This window comes from Caretta caretta, chromosome 3, assembly GCF_965140235.1.
Source record: "Caretta caretta isolate rCarCar2 chromosome 3, rCarCar1.hap1, whole genome shotgun sequence".
NCBI classification, from domain to species: Eukaryota; Metazoa; Chordata; order Testudines; family Cheloniidae; genus Caretta; species Caretta caretta.
The window spans coordinates 152900214-152923593 of NC_134208.1; the positions used below are offsets into that span (position 1 = coordinate 152900214).

Consider the following 23380-nt stretch of genomic DNA (forward strand, 5'->3'; position numbering starts at 1 on the left):
AACAGAATTTTTTTCAGGCATGCCGCAATTCTCTTTTGAGTCATTTTGGAAACGAACTTATAAACTGAATATTTATCAGGAATACGTCCCTCCCCTAACAAAAAAGGCATATTATGGCCATCATTGAGAAGCATGGGAACTTCACAGGAGGGTCAGTTCTTAAAATCTGGTGACTTAGAATTGGCCATAACAAAGTCACGGTATTGTGGGGGGAAATTCCCTTGAAAATTAAAACAGAATTGGATGAGGGACCAAAAATTATCAAGGAATAAACCTACCTTAACTATACTAATCCTAACTTGCACTAATATACACAAAAATATTTCCATACAGACTTAGAAAGTATGTTGCGAGATGGACACTTAGCAGTAAGAAGGAACTGAGAGGCGGTTGGGGCTACACCACCTTTTATGCCCTTGGTGAAGGCACAAGGAAACTCTAGGTGCATGCATGACCCCAAAAGACACTGCTTGTCAAAAGATTCCAATCTTGAGTGCATGGGGCGCATGTCCACCAAGAGTGGAATATATATGGTAAGCACACAAATAACTGTAATTACAATTTGAGCATTAGCAAATATTCAGTGTTGACATATATGCACATATGTGTTTGTTGGGGAAGTATGAGGAAGTTTCTTGTTTTTATGTTTTGTTGAAAACAGAAAGAGTTCAGGTTTTTGGTCATTTTTTAGCCCTCATTCATAATTTCATCTGTTCCTCAAGTATTAATGTGATTGTTTTCTCTCTTGTTTGATACTTTGCCTCCTCCCTTCGCCTCCTCCCTTTTGCTGGTATTCTGCATTTCTGTCAGCATCTAAGTATCATGCAATGCTATTGCTTAAAGATATACTCCTTCTGCGGTGTATGTTTCTGAAATGGCACTGGAAGCTCAAACATTTTCAATTTCAGAAAGAAAACAAAGCTTCAATAGGCAATGGGGACTGGCTCAAGAAACTGAATCCTGGATTTGCTTCATCTAAAGTCATGCGCTGGTGGTCTAAAAGCTGTTGTGGTATATTACAGTAGAGCAACATATTTGAACTTTGCTGTCTTAATACAAATCAACAGCTTTTGCAGTTGTAAAATCAGCTGTGGGCACATGTTCTTCATATAAAAGAAAACTGCTGAACTGGATTTCTCACACATCTTGTATAATCCAGCAAAAATTTGCTCTTTATACTTATACTTGCCATAATATACTTGCAAAATGAATTATCACTGAAATAAGATATCTGATTCACTGATGAAGGTTGGAACTGCACAGACTGCAATGTCTTACCATTCTTCAAATCACTATGCCAACCATAAAGCAAAAAGTGACTCCAGACCCTAGGGACCTAATTTACATTTTCACTACGGCTACTATACACCACTCTGTCAGTGGAAAGGAACCTTAAAGTGGATGTAAATATGGTTTTGATATAAATCAGAAATAGACCTTATGGGTAAAATTCTGGGTCTATTGACGCAATGAGAGTTTTGTCATTGACTTCAATGGACCCAGGATTTCACACTAGCAATGGATGTTTTTCATTATTAAGAAATTGTTATTTTCTCCACAGTTAAAATAGGAAAGAAACCCATTTTATGCGGCAGCAACATATGGCAAGGAATGCAGTTATACTGGCAATAGTGGTCTTACACAGTTGAAGGTGTAATTGCAACCTTACAATGAATTATTGAGAACAAATATAAGTAAACCTAGGCTACATGTTCATCAGTAAGAAAAGTCTAGGTAACGTCACTTATTTACCATTAAATATAGGAGATATATTTGAAGCTGCAGACTGAAAGGAGTCTTTCTAGGTACTGACATGAAGATATCAGACCAAATATATTTTTCATTTGTTCCTGATTTTTAAAGCAATCCCTCACTTTGCTTTAAAAAAAATTACCTTGTCATACTTAATGTAGTAGTGCCCTCATTCAGAATAAGACTTAACAGTAAGACCATGATGCAAAATCTTTATTATTCCACTAGGAGACTATTATTCAACTTTACATTTATACAGCGCTCTTTATCCATAAAAATCATAAAACACTTTCAAGATTGTTCAATGCAGTATGTATGTAACAGTAATTGTTCTATTACTCACTGAAATGAAGTCACGGCTGTTTGACATGTGAATGCCATTCTGTGCCAGCCAAAGAGGAATTTAGGGAGGCAGAAAGTCATAACTCAGTTTGGAATGTGGCCAGTACAGGGATAACATGCCAATTCTTGCCAAAAGTGCCCTTTAATCTCAAATGATCATCAAGTGTCAGGGTCCAATATTTATGTCTCATTCAAAAGATGGTGCTCCCAACAGTGTAGTGGCCCAGAGGAGACTATTCACTGACAATAAAATTAGCTAGAAGAGGAATGAGTCTAACACGGATGTCACAAGTATGTCCCCACAGCCATCTTTAAATGTTTTAAAGCTTTATTTTCTATTGAAACAACATAAGTGAACGTTGCCAACCCCCTGCTGTTTACACCTCCCGCGTGGGTGCCTCAAACATGTTAAGTGATGGAACAATACTGTGTAAGTACTGTCTTCCAAATTCAAACAACTGAGAGTTAGAGTAATAAAACCATGTATTGAAACATTTCCTTCCTTATTAAAGTGGACTAACTTTTCATTTGAGAAAAACAAAAGTTGGATTTATTTGTAATTGCAGCGTTTAGGCATATTGATCTAATTTAACAAAATAAGAATTGAGATTTCTAAAACTTGTGCATGCTCTTCGAAGATTACTGACTTTATCTTAGCCTTTTTAAGTTTAGAGAAACACAAAATCCAATAAAGAACTACATAGACCAGTGGTGTCTAAACTTTTCAGCCTGAGGGCCACATGTATTATTTAAAAAAAGGTCTAGGAACAGCAATCAAAGAACTGCCAACCTTAAGAGTTTAGAAATTATTCAGCCATGCCTCCCCCTCCCAAGATGGGGAGGGGGAGGGATAGCTCAGTGGTTTGAGCATTGGCCTGCTAAACCTAGGGTTGTGAATTCAATCCTTGAGGGGGCCATTTAGGGATCTGGGGCAAAAATTGGGGATTGGTCCTGCTTTGAGCAGGGGATTGGACTAGGTGATCTCCTGAGGTCCCTTCCAACCCTGATATTCTATGAAGATCATGATATTGGCTTAATTAAGAGTTATAAAAATAATAATTTTTTTTGCTTTTATATATACTTTTATTTACCTTTTTTAAACCTTCACGTCATATTTAGGACATATTTTCAATCTTTCTTTTACAACCACATGGACTACAAAGAGGAGGTTACTCACCCTGTGCAGTAACTGACGTTCTTTGAGATGAGTGTCCCTGTGGGTGCTCCACTCTAGGTGTTGGTGCATCCCTGTGCCTTTGCTCTGAGATTTTTACAGCAGTACTCACACCGGTCACGCATGCGCAGAGCCTGCCCGCCTGCTCTGAGTGTACCTTAATAGTACGCGTGCATGACCGGTCTCCTCAGTTCCTTCTCTACAACAGAGGCTACCCCAACTCTAAAGTAGAGAGGAGGAGGGTGGGGAGTGGAGTAACCTCTTCTCCTTCTTCTTCTTCGAGAGATGTCCACGTGAGTGCTCCACTCTAGGTGACTGAAAAGCAGTGTATCTCAAGGAGGTAGGGACTTCGAATTTGGTAGGAATGCAGTACATAATACAGCTCTGCCTAATCGTGTATCAAAGAGAGGTCCTTGAGTAAGGGCATAGTGTTTAACAAATGTGTGCTCAGAAGACCAAGTGGCTGCTGTACAGATGTCAGCCAGGGGAACTTTGCGTAGAAAGGCCATGGAGGTAGCCATAGATCTAGTGGAGTGAGTTCTGATGCTGGCTGGAGGCGTCACTTTCTTTATCTGATAGCACAGCCGGATACACTCAGAAATCCAATTTGAAAGTCTCTGGGTAGAAATAGGTATCCCTTTGGAACACTCCGTGATGGAGACAAAGAGTCTAGAAGAGTTCCTAAAGGGCTTGGTTCTATCCAAATAGAAGGATAAAGCCCTGCATACGTCTAACGTATACATGGTGAATTCAAAAGAGTTTGCATGTGGTTTAGGAAAAAGTTGGTAGGTGTATCGGCTCTGTCATAAATATAAAGGGAAGGGTAACCACCTTTCTGAATACAGAACTATAAAATCCCTCCTGGCCACAGGCAAAACCCCTTCACCTGTAAAGGGTTAAGAAGCTAAGATAACCTCGCTGGCACTTGACCAAAATGACCAATGAGGAGACAAGATACTTTCAAAGCTGGAGGGGGAGAGGAACAAAGGGTCTGTCTGTCTGTGTGATGCTTTTGCCGGGAACAGATCAGGAATGCTCTTCAGAACTCCTGTAAAAAGTTAGTAAGCAATCTAGCTAGATATGTGTTAGGTTTTCTTTTGTTTAATGGCTGGTAAAATAGTTGTGCTGAATGGAATGTATATTCCTGTTTTTGTATCTTTTTGTAACTAAAGATTTTGCCTAGAGGGATTCTCTATGTTTTGAATCTGATTACCCTGTAAGGTATTTACCATCCTGATTTTACAGAGTTGATGCTTTTATTTTTTTTTTCATTAAAATTTTTCTTTTAAGAACCTGATTGCTTTTTCATTGTTCTTAAGATCCAAGGGTTTGGGTCTGTGTTCACCTGTACAAATTGGTGAGGATTTTTGTCAAGCCTTCCCCAGGAAAAGGGGTGTAGGGCTTGGGGGGATATTTTTTGGGGGAAGATGTCTCCAAGTGGGCTCTTTCCCTATTCTTTGTTTAACACGCTTGGTGGTGGCAGCATAGGGTTCAAGGACAAGGAAAAATTTGTACCTTGGGGAAGTTTTTAACCTAAGCTGGTAAGAATAAGCTTAGGGGGTATTTCATGCAGGTCCCCACATCTGTACCCTAGAGTTCAGAGGGGGAAGGAAGGCTTGACAGGCTCATTGATGGGGAATGACGAATGAACCTTTAGAAGGAATTTGGGGTGTAATCGGAGGGTAACCTTGTCTTTAAAAAACAGTGTATATGGTGGGTCTGCCATGAGAGCTGCTATTTCTCCTGCTCATCTGGCGGAGGTGACTGCCACCAGGAATGCTGTTTTCATAGAGAGGTGTAAGAGGGAGCAAGTGGCTAAGGGCTCGAATGGTTGTTGAGTCAGGCAGGATAATACTAAGTGAAGGTTCCACGAAGGGGTAGGAGGTTTAATGTCTGGGTATAGCGATTGGAGTCCTTTGAGAAAACGCTTGGTGATTGGATGAGCAAAAACAGAGGTAATGTCGATCTTGTCATGAAAAGTTGTAATAGCAGCTAAGTGGACTTTGATGGAGCTGAAAGAAAGGCCCGATTGCTTGAGGTCTAACAGGTAATCAAGTATGATCGGAAGAGGTGCAGAAGTAGAAAGAAGCTGTTTAGGTGAATACCACTGTGTGAATCGCTTCCACTTACGGAGATAGGTGATGCAAGTAGATTGTGTTCTGCTATGTAGGAGCACTCATTGAACCTGCTCAGAGCATGCTAGTTTGTTTTGGGAGAACCACGTAGGAACCACGCTTTGAGGTGAAGCATGGACATCTTGGGATGAAGAAATCGGCCGTGTTGCTGCGATAGGAGGTTCGGAGTTAGGGGCAACGCGATTGGTGGGCGGACCGACATTCTGGTGAGGAACAGAAACCACGGTTGTCTGGGCCACGACGGGGCAATCAGAATTACCATGGCACAATCTGTCCGTATCTTTGCTAGAACTCTGTGGAAAACCAGTATTGGAGGAAAAGCATATAGCAAGTCCCGGTGCCATGGCATCAAGAACTCATCTCCCAGGGAATGTTTGCCCAGTCCCACTCTGGAGCAAAATTCAGGACATTTCATGTTCTTCGCAGTTGTGAAAAGGTCTATGGTTGAGTAGCCCCATATGAGGAATATGTTGTGGATGATCGTCTCATTTATCTCCCATTCGTGATCCCAGGGAAAGCGTCTGCTTAATTCATCCACTGTGGTATTCATAGCTCCGGGAAGATAGGCAGCTGATATCTCAATGTTGTTCACAAGGCACCAATTCCAGAGCTTCATGGCTTCTGTGCAAAGTGAGTGAGAGTGAGCCCCTCCCTGCCTGTTTACATAGAACATGCAGGCAATGTTGTCTGTCATTATCCGTACATTTTGGTTCCGGATTAATGGGAGGAAGTGATGGCAGGCATTGCATATGGCTCCAAGTTCTAGGACATTTATGTGCAGGGAGGATTCGGTTGAAGACCACAGCCCCTGGGCTGTGTGGTGGGACATGTGTGCACCCCACCCTGTGAGGGATGCATCAGTAGTCATTATGAGGGATGGAGCATCCTGAAGAAAGGGGACTCCAGAACAGAGGTTGGAGGGAACTTTCTACCATAAGAGAGAGTCTTTGACTCTGAAAGGTATGGATAGAGGCTTGTTTAGAGTGTGCACATGCGGTCTGTACACTGTGGTCAGCCAAGCTTGGAAGCACCTCATGTATAGTCGAGCGTTTTGGACCACGAAAGTGCACAAGGCCATGTGACCTAGTAGTTGTAGACAGCTCAAGCGGTGACCTGAGGACTATTGCGGAGTTTCGTTGCCAATAATTTTATGGTGTTGAAGTGATCGGGCAGGAGAGATGCTATTCCCCTCCGGGAATCGAGATGTGCTCCTATGAACTCCAGGTGCTGGGTAGGATATAATGTGGATTTGTTTTTGTTTATTTGTAGGCTGAGGGATAGGAAACAATCAACAGTGAACTGCATGAATCAAAGCGCTTCATCGAACGTTGAGGCTTTGAGGAGACAATTGTCGAGGTAAGGAAAAATTACGACCCCTTGTTTCCTGCGGTAGGCAGTGACTACCGCTAGGATCTTGGAAAAAACACGGGGGACAGTGAATAGGCCGAAGGGTAACACCCTGTACTGAAAATGTGTCGAGCCGAGGGTAAAACAAAGGAAATGTCTGTAGGCCGGATGTATAGGCACATGAAAATAGGTGTCCTGTACATCAAGGGCTGAAAACCAATTGCCTTGCTCCAGTGCTGGGATTTTGGTGGTGAGGGTAACCATTTTGAACTTTTGCTTTTTGATAAATTTGTTGAGCCGCCTGAGGTCAAGGAGAGGGAGGGACAGGCAGTAGAAACAAAAGTGAAACTGTTTGAGCAGCATATTCCAGAAGTCTTGAGGACTTTCTGAGCATAGCCTTCATTGATTTGAGATCTACCAGACCATTCTCTCACTTGAAGGGAAAACCTATAATGGCAGCAGGCCGTAAAAGAGACCCAGATTGGGAATAAGAACCATTCAAGAAATATGTTTGCTGATGATGTTTTAAAGAAAGCCACACCAGTGAACTGGTGGAAGTCACTTAAGCACTTGGATTCAGAGACTGTTGAAGTGATAATCTCACTTTTAACAGCAGTAGCTTCTTCTGCCGGTGTAGAAAGAATATTTTCTTCCTTTGGACTAATCCATTCCAAAGTGAGAAATCGTTTGGGACCTGAAAAAGCAGGAAAGCTTGTTTTTCTTTTCCAGCTTATGAACAAACAGAAAATGAAAGTGAAGATGACTGATTTAGCTGCAGAAGCCACTATTTTAAGTTTCTCCTGTTGACCTGGCTGACATAGTCGATTTAATTTTTGGTTAAAAAAAAAAATTTCATTTAACTATTTTAGTTAAAAACAAGTTGAACAAAAAACAAACCTGATTTTAAAACACTTGAATGTTTGACTAAATTCAAAAATTCATATGCTTGTTTTGTTAAAATATTATATGTTTGCTGTTGAAGAAAAAAATCCAGAATACATAATGTTGTTTTAGTTAAATAAAACAATGTAAATGTCTGTCTGGTGATGTTCTCCTCCTAATACAGCATGGCAAGAAAATCCTCCAAATATTAATGATTAACCTGTTGAACTGGAGATAGTTCACCTCCCAATGACTTCATAAATATCTGCTTCAATTACCTTTGGTAAATGAAATAACCAAACAATCATTCATTTTCTGATATAGCTGTAAAACTAATCTGGAAAGTTTTCAAAATAAATCACTTTAAAAATGTATAGTGTGTACCTTCTACAACTGAAACCTACATCTATCTCTGAGTTGTGAAGAATATGTATTAAGGTTATAACAACCAACAAAAATGCACTTTTATGTAGAAATCCATGATTAAATCGAGTCTTCCTGACTAGTGATTTAAATCAAATGTGTGTGTGTGTAACCTAGCTGTCTGACTGGACTGAATGGGTCATTAAAAAGGACTGGCTGAGGCCAACGCATATCAATGGAAAATATGAGAAGACAATGGAAAGCCCAATCACCAGACACTGACACCTAGCAACCAATTACCCAGAGGGAGGAGGGAAGCAGAGCAGAGACCCCAGCTTGAGAACAAAGGACTGAGAGGTGTGAGGCGGGGGGATAAGAGTTGGCTTCTGGAAGAAGCTGGGGGCTCACTCACCTGGGAACTGACTAAGAAAGGAAGTCAGAGAGACATGCTGAAAGCCTGAAAATGGAGTTCACTACAGCTTGGCTGGTGGACTGCTCTGGAATTACCAGAATGGTCTATGCTTTAACCTCCAGCTCTCTATGCTAACCTAAGGACTTCCTATGCATAGAGATGGCATAAATGGTTCCTCCATTTCCCTTCCCACAGCTCTGGGTGCAGAGGGTGTCTAGCGGTAAGTAGGCAGAATGGCTGGAGCATGTTGTGCTATGGCTATTACTTTGGAGACCGTATGTCAAGTTGGCACATGTTAGAGCAGCTCAAAGGTTGTTCTAACCTAGACTATAGCAGAGAATCAGAGAACCATAACTGGTTGCACTGGGATCTAGCTTCTTCCCTTCTCATGGCTGCACCCTGGGTTACTGTGTGTGGGAAGAGAGGCATCCTTTGTCAGATACTGCCCTAGGCTCTGGCAGAGACAGTCAAGCTCTTCTGCTCTTCCTAGGGCTTACACAGACTGTCAGGGAAGCAGGCACTACTCTCCTCTATCCTGGTGCTGCAGCAGGCCTTAAAGAGAGCTTTTGGGAAGCTGCAGTAGAGAAGAGACAGCAGCTATCCAGCATTCTCCTGGTTCATATCAGAATTGCTCTTGGGAATGTAGGAGAAGTAATGAGAGGACAGCTGAGAAGATGGGACTGATTCAAACACTTCAATTAAAAAATTTCATGGCACCACTCAGGGACCATAATTTGTATTCATAATCAAATATCAATTTTCTTCTCCATGCAGCCACTGGTGAGGGAACTCTGGGACCTTCTTATCCTGCAGGGTCCTAGAGTTTGGAAGACCACACAGCCAATGAAATAGCCCCACAGCCAGAGCCCCATGAGCCCGAGTTGGCTGGCATGGGCCAACTTCACAACTGTGTTGTGTAGACCAAGGGTGGGCAAACTACGGCCCGCAGGCCACGTCCAGCCCGTGGGACCATCCTGCCCGGCCTCTGAGCTCCTGGCCAGGGAGGCTCACCCCAACCCCTCCCCCGTTGTCCCTCCTCCCCCACAGCAATGCCACCGCGCAGGCAGCGTGGCTTCCGCCCGCCCACCTCCCACACTTTCAAATAAGCCTGTCCTGCCACTCAGAGCGGCATGGTAAGGGTAAGGGTAAGGGGGGAGGAGGGGTTTGATAAGGGGCAGGAGGCCCCAGGGGGCAGTCAGGGGATGGGGGTGTTTGGATGGGGCGGAGTTTCGGGCGGTGGTGGTCAGGAGACAGGGAACAGGGGGGTTGGATGGGGTTGGGGTCCTGGGGGAGCAGTTAGGGACGGGTGTCCCGGGGGGCAGTCAGGGGACAGGGAGCAAGGGGTGTTGGTAGGCGTGGAAGTCCTGAGGGGCTGTCAGGGGGCAGGTGTGTGGATAGGAGTTGGGGTGGTCAGGGGACAAGGAGCAGGGGGGTTGGATGGGTCAGGAGTTCTAAGGGGGGCAGTCAGGGGGCAGGAAGTGGGCGGATGGGCAGGGCAGGCTGTTTGAGGAGGCACAGCCTTCCCTACCCGGCCCTCCATACCGTTTCACAACCCCGATGTGGCCCTCGGGCCAAAAAGTTTGCCCATCCCTGGTGTAGACATACCCATAATTAAGATACTTAATTGCTCTTTTCCTCTGTCTTGGTTCTAGATTCTGGTATGTTCTTGTATCCCCTAGATTAGAGGAGTAGAGATATTTTCCTTCATCCCCAACCCTCACCATCAACAACTACCTTCCTATCTCCCTTCTCTTTCCTACTTGTCATCAAAATCCCTGAGCATGATATCTATATTTGTGGCTGAGATCTTCTCTCTAGCAAATATCTCTTTGATTGTCCTCAAATCTGACCTCCTCCCACTACAATTCATTCTTACCAAGGTCACTAGTGACCTTCTCCTAGCTAAGTCAGAGGGACACTCCTATAATTGTATCCTCCTTGATTTCTCTTTTGCTTTCTCCCCTCTCTTGGCTTCCATGACTCTGTCTCTTTATGATTATCATGAAGCTTCATTATTAGCTCCTTCATCATGACCTTTGGTGATTTCTTATCTTCACCTGTCTCTCTCAGTTGTAAGCCTGAATGTTTTGTCTATATTTTCTCTCTTGGCGACATCTTCTGCCCCCGTGGCATCACTGACTATTTTTATTCCAATGACCTACCTAATTCTCAACCACCACCATTACCCCTCTCTCTAGGGGTAAAATGTCCTGCCTCATTCTCTGTCTCATCAAAACTGAACTCAATTTTCCTCCTAATCCTTCTTCACCACATTCCCTATCACCACTGATAAGACCATTATCTTTCTGTTTCCCAGGGTTGCAACATTAGTGTCATTGTTGACCCTTGTCTGTACTACTTTCCCTAAAGGCAGTCTGTTAGTAAGTCCTGATGATTTTCCTCTTTAATATCACCAAAAATATACCATTCCCTCATTTCCATGTCCACTACTAACAGCCTTAACCATGGCTTGATTAATTCTCTTTCCTTGATTACGTAAGTTCTCCTTCCAGCCTCTCAAAATACCACTACTAAAGTCATTTCTCCCCTCACCATTAAGAACAAGTTATCCTTCTCCTTTAACACCTTTACTAGCTTCCAGTCTCTTACTCTATCAAACTGGAGTTCTGTCCTCACCATCAGAGTTGTACACAATCTTGCTCAGGCCTACCTCTTTGTTTCAATTTCCTTTACTCTTTTTTCTCACCCCTGTGCTACTCTCATTCTTCTCCTCTGGGCTTCCAGCTGCCTTTACACTTGGAACACTTTACCACAACCTTTCCACAAAGCATCCTCTCTTTTCTTCAAATTCTTCCAGAGAACCAGTTCTTCCATGAATCCTTCCTATCTTGTTCTCTTCACAAATAATTTCCACACAGGCTCTATTTCCTGAACTGCTGCCCAGAGTGTTGTCTTGATCAGATTGTAAGCATACTGGGGTAGGGAACATGTCTAACACTGTTTGTAAAGCAGTGTATACATTTCACAATGATGAATGAAAGATTATGAATAAACAAATAAGTCAATAAAACTACCCCTTTAAAATTAAAGAGTAAGCAATGCAGTTTATTACATCAAGTAACATAGACAGCCTGATTTTCAAACCTGGGTTCCTAAATGGGATATCAAAATCTTACATTTAGACATGAAGATCATCACTGAAGTGCAAGTAAATGGTCCTTGATATAGGATAAAAAGTGTGGATAAAAAGCAGCCATTGAAAGATGTGGACATCTTATTAAGGCACTCAAGTTTGAAAATTGTGCTTCCCATATGTAGTACGGCAAGTAACATGAAGATACTTATTGTAATTTCAACCAGCAGAGGTTCAGTCACAGCTGGCATTTTTCCAAGTAATTCTGAGCAGTTCATCTTTTTCATTTAGAATTATGAGATCAAGAACACTAATTAACAGGCAGTTCTCATTTCTAGCTTTAAGAAAACACTAAGTTGTATGAAGGATATCGGTAGAGGTTTGGGAATTGTTTCTAATGTTCTGGACTAACAAGTATGTATCTTTTCTTAATAACTTTTCCTGAAAATGCTGGCTGCAACCAGAGTACATGAAAATAAACCCTAAGGAAAACTTGATTTTGTATACCAGGTCTTGGGACTATGTTTTGCAAATGTTTTCTGGTTACCATAGTAGCTTCTGAATTTTCTCTGTAAATGTGAAGTTAGTAATCACTTTTTTAAACTAGGTTACCAAGTCCTTTTCCCTTCCCCCAGTCAGCTCTTCCTTCCCAGAAATTTAATTCTGTCAGTCACACACGCATGCACAAACAGACACTCTTAAAATGGCCAGAGCATACTGTTTTACAGAAGCCAAAATATGTGATAAAAAACCTGCCCAAATATTTTGCTTTTCAGGTGCCAAAAAAATAGAAGCTTTATTTGCCATTATTATGAAGACAGATCCTCCTACGTTTTTTCAATGTTATAACAAATTCCAGGATGAGAGTATTCTCATTGTTGTAGTCAAGAGTGTCAGCTTCTTGAATGAACACATTATGGATTTAAGTGTTCCTTTCTAAGTCTGTGGGTGTGTACATATCAGTCAAAGGGGGTTGAGGGCTACCTTGTATTTTTTTCATATATTTAAATGTTTCCTGATGTGAAACACGTTCTCACTATTTTTCTCCTCACTAACTTACTGTGTACCTTTCTGACATTCTAAGATTTCTTTTCAGAACAGACCCCTTGAATAAATTATCAATTCCTAAGACGCAAATAGCTGTGTTGAGTATGCTGCTAGGAAGCAGAAAAGACATCTCATAATTTCAGGGGTTGACAGTGCCCTGATACTATAATATGCCTTTAATGTCTACATTTCATTTTCAACTACTGAATATGAGAGAAAAACTGAAGGTTTCTGAGTTCAGAATGGCCACAATATGTACACAAATATCTTATGCTACATGAATTTTGAAGAATCAATTAAAGCAACCTCATCTTAGCATATCTACTAATGTTCATTTGAAACATAGATTTCAGAGTGGTAGCCGTGTTAGTCTGTATCAGCAAAAAAAAAAAAACCCAACAAGAAGTACTTGTGGCACCTTAGAGACTAACAAATTTATTTTGGCATAAGCTTTTGTGGGCTAAAACCCACTTCATCGGATGCATGCAGTGGAAGATACAGTAGGAAGATATATACACACAGAGAACATAAAAAATGGTGTTGCCATACCAACTGTAACGAGACTGATCAATTAAGGTGGGCTATTATCAGTAGGAGAAAAAAAAACTTTTGTAAACATAGAGTATATCAGTAAACATAGAGCATACCAGTGTTTGTTTCTTTTCTCATGTAATACACACCACACATGCATATTATTTGGGGGAAAAATACAGAGACTGTTAGCTGTTACTGTAACCACTTCAAATGCAAGCCAGTACGTCTGGAAGAAGTTTTAACAATGCCATATAAAATGATGATTGTTCAGATCTTTTTATGTGCATACATGTGGGACACACATAATATCCAAAAGTCAGTCTATATGCTTTTATTCAAAAAGGCTGCATTTATGTTTTAATTGCAATGATAAATTATTATATAGCTGACAACCAATCAGAGTCACATATTTACTGGACAGTGAGGTACCAAATGCACAGAGAAAAACAGTATTCTGGTATTTCTGAAACAGTGAAACAAATAAATACTCTTTAGAAAAACAAAGTCCAAACATTTGAAAGCTCTTCACAAAGTGAAAAACATAAGTGCAGAACATGGAAACATGCTTATTCCATTTTCACAATGGACATCTGTTCAAAAAGAAGCCAACATTTCATGCCAGCCCTCTGCTGGTTAAGCAGTTGTTATATGAGAATATTTATAACTATTTTAAGATAAAATTTGTACCAGTAAACTTGATTCTTACCTCTGCAATCATCCTATTAGTGTCTCCCAAAAAAAGAAGGTTCAGTGCTTCCTCCTCGTTGGTTGCTTGCTGAAGAGACAGGTTTTTCAGATGAATGTTCTGATCAGGGTCTTCCATTATTGTCACTTTTCTACAAAAAACCCAGACAGAATAAGAGAATACCAGAGCTGCTTGCAAGTGATCCTTGTTTTAATATTTTCATTAAGATTTCATATTAAATACTGGGTATTTGAACAGGCCTAGCACAGTAAAAATAAGCACTGAAGATCTGAAGGATTAAAACAATACTAACATTAATAATAAATACCAAATAAGTACTTTTGATTCCCTGCCACCTCCTGACTTCTCATCCTTACTCTCAAGACTTGGATCTCCTTTAGATCATTCCTCTCACAAATTAAACATGTTTATCTCACCATCCTTAGAAAAAACAAAACACATCTTTTGACCCCAATTATCTCTATGACAGCGGTTCTCAACCTGTGGCCCAATCAGCACACAGCAGCAGCCCATGTGACATCCTCACGGCCATACAGGTAGTATATATATTGTGTGGATGTGGCCCACATAACATGGAGAGAACTGCATATGCGGCCCACAGTGGTAAATAGGTTAAGAACCACTCATCTATGACGAATGCCCTATTGACCTTCTTCCCCTCATTTTCAAAGCCACTGAATGCGCCATCTCTTCCTAACCCATATTGGAACCATTCCAACCTGGTTTGTCTCCCACTCTCTTCTTGACTGGACACTGTTCTAATTAAAGTATTTAAAAAACATGTTGTGGCAAGTCTCAGGGCCTCTATTCTATCTTCGTTCTCCTGGACCTCTCTGCTGCTTTTGACACAGTAGTATTCTCTGTCTCAATATCTTGTCCTTCCACAGCTTTTGTAACTCTGTCTTCTTCTGGTTCTCTGGTCGTTTCTTCAGTGTCTCTTTTGATGGATCCTCCTCCACCCCTCTCAGCAAAGATCCCAACAGAATTCCATCCTTGCCTCCTCTTCTACCTTTGCTCCCTCTGGGTGATCTTTCGTGATTTGCTCACAAGGCATCAATTACAATACAATTAGGTAGATGATTCACAAATCTTTATTTATGTTCCTGATCTGACCTTGTTCTCAGCCTATCTCTCTGACATTTCCTCCTGGATGTCTTGCCATCCATTTAAACTAAACATGAATCCACAGTGAACTTTTGCTCTTACCTCCGAATTCCTCACCATCCCTACATTCTCTGTTGTCGTTACCACTATATCACTATATCAGATCTCATTAGCCTGGGAGTAATCTTCCAGGCCCTTTCCCTTGACCAGGGCTTGAGATGGAAAGTAAAATGTAGTAGTACTCTAATCTCTTCTCACTTGAAATGCTACTCACTGTAGTTTGTCCAGATATTCAAAATATTATCACATGTGCTCCACTGGATTCTGATTGTCTTCTCAAGCTTGTCTCCCTATAAATGGAATTTGAGATGCCCAGAGGAAAGTCCAGATTATGGCATAGACACAATAAGCACGTAATTAAGTCCCTGGCTCCCAGAGTTATGTGATGGCATCACACTATCAGCTTTCATTTTTTAAATAAATACATATATATTTCTAGCCTTCATGGTAGTGGAGAAAAGCTTAAAAGCTTGACTTACAGTGTTAATGCATGATGTTTGCCCAAATCTGTGGACAGTCTCCAGAAAAGTGAGGAGCAGCAGCCAGAAGAGCCAGGGAGGAAGCTACCTAGCCCCATACCCACCACCACAGGAGAATAGGTCCCTGCTGCTCTGGGAAAGGGAGGCAATATCTTGTTGGTATGGGAACAGGGCTTGGATGTCCTACCGGGCTCTGCACAGTTGGCTTACCTTCAGTGGGACTCAAGACACTCCCTTGTGATATGCTCCTCCTTTCTTGCCTTTTGGTTCCATGGGTGAGATTAGAGAACAAAATTGGTGAAACTCTCCCAAGTGTCATCCATTTGTGGCATCGAACTGAGATGCCAGTCACAGCAGATTGTGCATATCTTCATAATATAATCATTCCACTCTCCCTCTCTCTTTCTCTCTTTTTTTATTTTTAATATGTTTTGATTAGCAATGTAATAGCTAATTTAAATTATCATTGGGCATCTGAGTCACCACACCAGAGAAACGAATGGATCAGTTCATACTTCTCAGAGCTGTTGTTTCAGAGTGTCGATTGCATTGGTTACACGCAGATCACATTTTGAAGATTTATTTTCATAATTATAAGGCTAAGAGACTTAGTGCTTGTCTATATTAACATCTAGTTCATGGCTAGTTGTGGAGTGAATCTACCCCACACTCGCCTGCTGCACTCTGTCTGTGTGGACCTTCCTGATACTCATTAACAATTCATTAGCATGCTTTGATCAAGTCCTGTTTCAAAGCGGACGAAGTGTTCATGTAGACAAGCCCTATTTATATTTTTAAATGAAAACTGAGATTATGCAGGAAAAATGCCAGAATCAAAATTTTAAAAAAGAGTGTTAGCTCATTGTCCTGGCCAAATTGAATCTCAGTCATTGACCCACACATCAAGATCAAAAATTGTCCAAAAATGCTGCTCCATCCACCACAGCATTTCTGAGATCCAATCTTTTCTTTCTATTTACATAGCTAAAACATGTCAAAGGTCCTTATCTCCAGTCTTGATTTCTATTACCTCCCCCTCTCTGGCTTCATTGACACCTTCATTCCCCTCTCTTCAATGTATTCAAAAGACAGCTACTAAGATCAACTTCCTTTCTCATCTTTCTGATCATGCTCCCTCTTCCCCTGTCCAACATCCTCCAACTCCTTTTCCATAACGTCAAGACCAATCTCTTGTCCTCTACTTCCAGGCTTTTCAGAATTCTCAGAGCAGATACATAAAGCTGGTTAGTCACCTCTTACCTTCTGCACTCTACCAATGATTCTCGCCTTGACCACCTACTTATTAATTTCTCCCACAACTATTTCCATACTTTATTCCATACTCCCCCCTACAAATGGAATACCCTACTTCAAACTGATCCGTAAGCCCTTTCTTTTTTCAAATTCCTTCAAATTCCACCTTTCCCTTGATTGCCTACAAGAAATTCACCAACTAATAATGGCTGGATTGAAGGGAAATCACATATAGTCAATGTGTACTTCAGAAAAAACAGAAAAAATGTATATAAAATTGTACATATTTTAATCGTATCCCTCTTTCCAAACTTCATAAGTTTTTTTGGTCATCTTAGACAGTTCTCTCCATCCCTAAGCAAGGAAACAATGCCTTATGTCATTCAAGTAACCACTGCAGGATGACACAACGTTATAGTGGGCTCCGATGGAAGATACGTCCAGCCCTCCTTAGCAAAAGGGCCACTTGCCACAATAAATAAAAGACATATTTATAGACAGTAGTAGAGGACTGGTTAGATAGTGCATGCCTCACCTAGAAATATTAGCAGACTTCCTTGTTGATTGTTTAGTAGGGTTAAGAAGGATGCCAGGATAGTGCTGCCCACAAATCTCACGCTGGCCAAGTCGTGCCACAAAAACATTAACTGTCTGCAACACCTATGTGATATGTGCTGATTACATGGATAAACCCTATTTCTCTTTCTTTTAAAAATGTTCTTATTAATATGTCAAGCGCTATCACTCTATTGCAAATCTTCTCACAGGAAAGGAATATATAAAAGTTGTAACGATCATGGAAGATTCTGTTTGTTTTTTGTGAGAGTGGGACAAGAGGATTATCAGAAAAACCTGGAGGTGTTTGTCAGATGAATTTTCATGAGTAATTACTTTGGATCTTTTCACCACCATCATCATCATTTAAGCACAAACAATGTGCAATGTGCCGTATAATCATACTGAGTAAAAGCAGGTAGGGGATATTTCAGAACCAACATGTCCTTGTTAATTCAGCATTCGCCAAGATTATTCCTCTTTTCTATCCCCTTTGAACAGTACCAGCAATGAAGGAAAATGATGTCTTCCTTTGATGAAAAACAAACAATCAGGATGTATTTATTTATTTATTTTCATCAAGAATGTGTAATGTAATGCTGTTAACTGCTCTTCCTAAAGCCTTGAAAGTTCAGAAAAAAGTGAGTGAGGTATGAGGAATGAAGATAGGCAAAACTTCTGAGGCAAAACAGTAACTTACCATCAGTGAAATCTTTCACTTCTTCAAATGCTCCTTCAACCTAGATAGGACCTTTTTTCTTCTGAAGTAATCAAGATTAAAATTTGGCTGGAATTAGTGGTTTCTAGGGCCTCTATGAGCTAAGACACTGTATAATACTGAAAATGGAGTCCTTCCACCAACTTCAATGGGTTTTGGATCAGGTCTATGTTGAGTACTTTCTTGTTTTAAAGCAATATAATTCAATTAGTTCTAGAGGGATATAAGAGCAAGAAATATGTCCTGAGACAGTTATTGCAAAAAGAAAAGAGGTTCCTGTAACAAATGCTATTTCCCCTCCTCTCAGGCTTTCTCTATACAGATAATATGGTTAAGGCAAATTAATCATAGCATTGAGCAGAGTAAGTGGGGCGGGAGGAGGCTAGGCAGAAGCATACAGAGCCTCTTCTTTCCCCTCTGCATACCCAGATAGCAAGTAGGCAGAATTCCAGCCTAGCATTCCCTGGAGAACTAGACTAGGAAAACAGCTTACCTTCTGATGCTCAATATTTCGGTTGGAAGACATAATGAGACCCATGCCCTAGCATAAAGTGCAGTCACAAGAACATGTAAAAGGAGACACAAGATGCTTATTGTTGGAGCAGTAATAGTTGTACTTCAGAGTACACAGAGCAATCCTCTCCCACCCCTAGCTCTCCTGCCTTACCCCACTAAGATGTCTAGGAGCCTGAATTGGGCCAGCACCTGGTGATGGCTATATCAACCCCGAATTGGCGAAGCCAGGGTTAAAGAGCAATTTTTAGCCCAAGAGGCCACGCCACCTCATCCCTGCTGGGCATGCTCCCAGTGGCGGGAGCACTCAAAAGGGAGCAGCTCAGCTCAGTCTGGGCTGACTGAGGAGGAGAGCAGTTGTGTGCAGCAGTCTCCTGCTGGGGGATGCCTGGACTCCAAGCCTCCGGGGTCGAGCCTCCAAGCTGCACTGCAGGAAGGCAAGCGACTGCAGGAACTGAAAGGGATGACTTGCTGTTGCCAGCAGAGGAGCTGCCAGAGATGAAGCAGAAGAGACACGAGAGGGACCTCATGTCCAACCCTGCAGATGCCACCGGAGAGACTGAAACAAGGGTAGATGATGCAGGGAACACGCTTGGGGGTACTGGGACCTGAACCCTGTGTCAGGGTACCTTGTTTTGAAGGTCCCTGAGAGTAGGACTGGCCCAGTTCCCCTATCCTCCCCACTCTTGCTGCTAGGTGAAGCAGCTTCTTGGACTCTCGCCGCTAGGCAATGCTTCCCCTGATATGGTCTCTAGGAGAAGTGGCCCCTTTTAACTCTTGCCAGTAGCATCACACCCCAGAGTATTGCCAGCCGACCCCTGACACATCTCTCATCACTCATACACAGAGCTCAGACTCATAGGCATAACTTTGTCCTTAGAAAGCAATGTTTTACTGATAAAATCAGATTACATTCTGCCTTCAGATACTTCCGTCAAATTCCCTGTATTGTACCCTGTCTGAATCTAGAAAATGACAGACTGATCTGCAATGTGTGACGTTATCTGATTAAACTATGATCATGGAGATCATTGCTGCTACTGCTGTTAAATAATTGCAACAAATCTTGTACAAAACGTGTCAAGCAAGGTGTCTTTAAAAAAAGGGTATCATTTGCTGGTTATGATTATGCTATTTGTATGCATGTATCATTTTTGTATTTGAAGCTATGAGTATTGGCTCTATACCTGGATTTCAAATGTTTGTTCCTGGGGCAACGCCCACAAGGTATTTAGCCTGCACATCTTGAAGGGACTATTCAAATTAGTGGCTCATCAAGGAACATTTAACTCACAATGGAAGTTGCCCACATACCCTGAATGGACTTTCCTGTGAACGTGCTGTTTGAGGTACAGGTAATAACTTCTACTGTGACTAAGCGGAATCATGCGTGAACATGTGACTTGCCCATGTGACTCCAAACACTATCTTGTAACCTGTAATTTTCCACTAGCTGTGCCCACAGCTTTGTTTGAAAGAATGGGTTTCCCTCCACATGGCAGAAGCGATAGAAGGCACTGGAAACATCTCCATTTTGTCTCTTTCCTGCTCCAGCCTCTGGACTATGAACTTATACTAATGGGGGCATTCTAACCAAGTAACTGAAGATCTTCCAATGATTTGGAAGCAACCAGAGACTTGACTTAAGCCAGCAGTTTATTCCATCACTGCTACAAGTCTGATCCAAGAACTTTGCAAATATTGTATGTACTTAATTCCTTTAACCAATTTTAACTCTCACCTTTCTTTCTTTTTATAAATAAACCTTTAGATTTTAGATACTAAAGGATTGGCAACAGCACGATTATTGGGTAAGATCTCAGTTGTACATTGACCTGCGTGTGTGTCTGCTCCTTTGGGATCAGAGGAACCTTTTATTTGATTAAATTCCACTCATCTCTAAGTCTAGTGTTTTTGATGGGGATACAAGGACTGGAATGCCTAAGGAAACTGCTGTTCTGACTTCTTGTTAGCCGGTGTGATGAAATAGAAGTTTACTTTTGTTGCTGGTTTGGTATAACTCATGGGAGAATAACCTCCAGTTTTGGGGTGTATCTGCCCTATATCTCAGCAGTTTGTCCTGAATTTGGTATTCTCAGTTGTGACCCACGAAGGCACGGTTACACAGTCCATAGAGGTGTCTGATTGATTTTGATATTTTGAAACTGCTTGATAAATGTCATGCATTGCTCTTTGTTGAAACAATGTGATTTGCTTGAATCATGTAGCACACTTGAGATATTATTTCAGTGTTTGCCTTTTGTTGATCCTTGTCAGACTTTTTTTTTAACCTGTAACCATTTTAACCTGTACTGATCCAGCTGCGCCACTGTAAGTTCTCCCATGTAGCTGCTTTATGCCAATGGGAGAGAGCTCTCCTATCCATATAATTAAATCACCCCCAATGAGCAGTAGTAGCTATGTTGGCAGGAGAAGCTCTCCCACCAATATAGCACTGTGCACAATACCACTTATGCCAGCAAAACTTATGTCACTCAGGCGCATTTTTTCATACCCCTGAGCGACATAAGTTTTGCCAACATACGTGGTAGTATAGACATGGCCAAAAGGATTTCCAGAGAGATGCCTACATCTACTGGGGCTTCTGTTAGATCTGCCAGAACAACAGTCACACTTCAAGATGGTGACAGAATATTTTTTTAAATATTTTAATAAAATTGTTATGATAGGTTTCTCAAAAATGTCCAGTATTTTAATGAAATGTTTAAATTTCTAAGAAAAACTCCTAACTTTGATCCTGAAGTGGAGAAGTCCTGTTAAGTTATCCATAATGACTGAAGGGAGGCAGAGGCAAGGTTTTTGTTTTCTCTATAACAGCCAATCTTTTCCATTTGGATAAATAGATGGAATTTGTAGACTCCTTTCTAGCTGACTGGAGGACATGTAAAACAGGATCAGCCAGGTTGTACAATAATAACTTAAATCCTTCCTTGCATCATCAGAGCTGTCAGTGAAGGAAGATAACCCCAAACACTGAATGCTTGTATCTCTAAATATTCTTGTTTAGTATTATAAACCTGTGTCTTTTGGGAACATTGGTACTAGCTCAATAAATTGTGTAAAATTCAAAAGGTGATAGGGATTGGGGAAAACACATGAAAATCAACTTGAGGCCACCATTCTTTGAGTATCCATCCTCAATACCCATGAAATTGGAGAAATGGGAATCATAACAAACAAACAATAGCTTGCACTTACTATATATAGTACACTTCAGCTGAAGATCTCAAAACCTTTACAAACAACTATAAACTCACCACTGTGAGACAGGCAAAGGATGTGGAAGGATATACATACTGCACTGCAGTCAGTTAGTGGCATCCTTAAAGTGTGTCTTAAATGTGTCCATTGTTGTCTTTAAGGACATTTCATGTTTTAGACTGGTTTGTTCTACTTTGAATTTCTGATATTGCAAGAAATTCTTTCCAATGGACATGAAGACCTTCTGCAGGCATTTAACTTTGGAATAAGTTCATCTTCTTATCAATGTCTGTTGTAGGTTTCCATGTCTCTAATCCATAAAAGAGGAAAGACATGATACCGTTGTTAAACATTTGTATTTTTGCATCAGTGCCAATCATGATACTTTTGCCAAATATTTACATGTTTATGAAAGTTGTTTGCTGCTTTCAATATTCATTGCTTGACATCTAGCATGGTGTTACCATCACTGCAGAGCCCACTCCCTAGATAGGTAAAATGGTTTACCTCTTCTAGAGTTTCTTTGTCCTCTTTAATGGGTACTTTGGGGACATTGATAACCATATATTACATCTTCCCCTTGTTGATGAACAACTAATTTATTTTGCTGTATGAACCCAAATCTGGGCTTTTTTTCCATTAAACAATTAATTGAACTAAGCAGGACATTATCATCAACAAAAACAATGTCACCCTATTGTGCTTTATCATACATCCATAAAATTCCTCATTTTCCTTCTGCGGTCACTTTTCTTATGACATAGTCAATAACCAGTGCAAACAATAGCGGGGACTTAATACACCTTTGCTTCTCATACTTCACTCATATGTCCTTGTTTATTTAGTACACTACTCCGATACTGTAAAGTAAAGCTTTCCTAAAAAGAACACAGGAATAAGATGAGTTGAGTGATTTCAGTGGTCACATATGGAGTCTCGCTTGATGATGCCGATGAGTTAATACTGTGATTTGAAGTAGTGGCTTCAGAAAAGGTGTCACTGACTGATCCTTCCTTATTTTGGTGAGATGGGTTAATAGATACAATGAAGATATCCTTTCTGAATGGTAAGGAATATTTCATACCCTATGCTCAAATTAGCTCTTTCACATTCCAAGGTCTGGGTTAGTTCCAGTTGTAATATTTTTATGGATTATATCAAATCCAATCTTTGAAAGAATGAATCAGAACCGTTTATCCCCAATATCATTTCCTGTCTGGCTCTTTCTATTAGGATCCAGAAAAACATTGATTGTCAAACCTAGATATCCTTTTAACCTTTTGTGTGCAGTAGTAACAGACATTCATGGTGTAAATTAAAATATAAATTGAGCACTCTTCATTCCAAACAGATGAACTTTCTAGTGAAAGGTCTGACCTAATATTGTGAACCTCAGGAATTTTCAGTGTACTAAGAATTACTGGTATGTAAAAGTATGGGTCTTGTATATCTATGGATAGTAGCCAGCCTCCAGATTATATAGCTTGTATAACCACTGAAAGAGGGAATGGCTGACACACACATTGTTTAGCCTAGAATCAGGAGATAGCCTGTTGGTTTCTTTGCATTATAAATGAGATGGAAGAAAAAATGTCATTTATCCTGTGTGTAGCTTTTTTTCCTGTGGCTTCCTTTGTAAAGTGATCTATGAGTTCTTGTTATAATATTTGTTTAGTCTTGTGTGTCA

At 40.9% G+C, this 23380-nt stretch overlaps 1 protein-coding gene across 1 annotated transcript in view; it reads right to left on the minus strand.

Moving 5' to 3' along the window:
• Positions 1 to 23380, minus strand: part of KIF6 (kinesin family member 6) — a 284325-nt gene that overhangs the window by 211152 nt on the left and 49793 nt on the right. The window contains exon 6 of the mRNA XM_048843480.2: positions 13789 to 13918. Within this exon, the coding sequence (XP_048699437.2) occupies positions 13789 to 13918 (130 nt within the window). The remainder of the gene's footprint in view (positions 1 to 13788; positions 13919 to 23380) is intronic.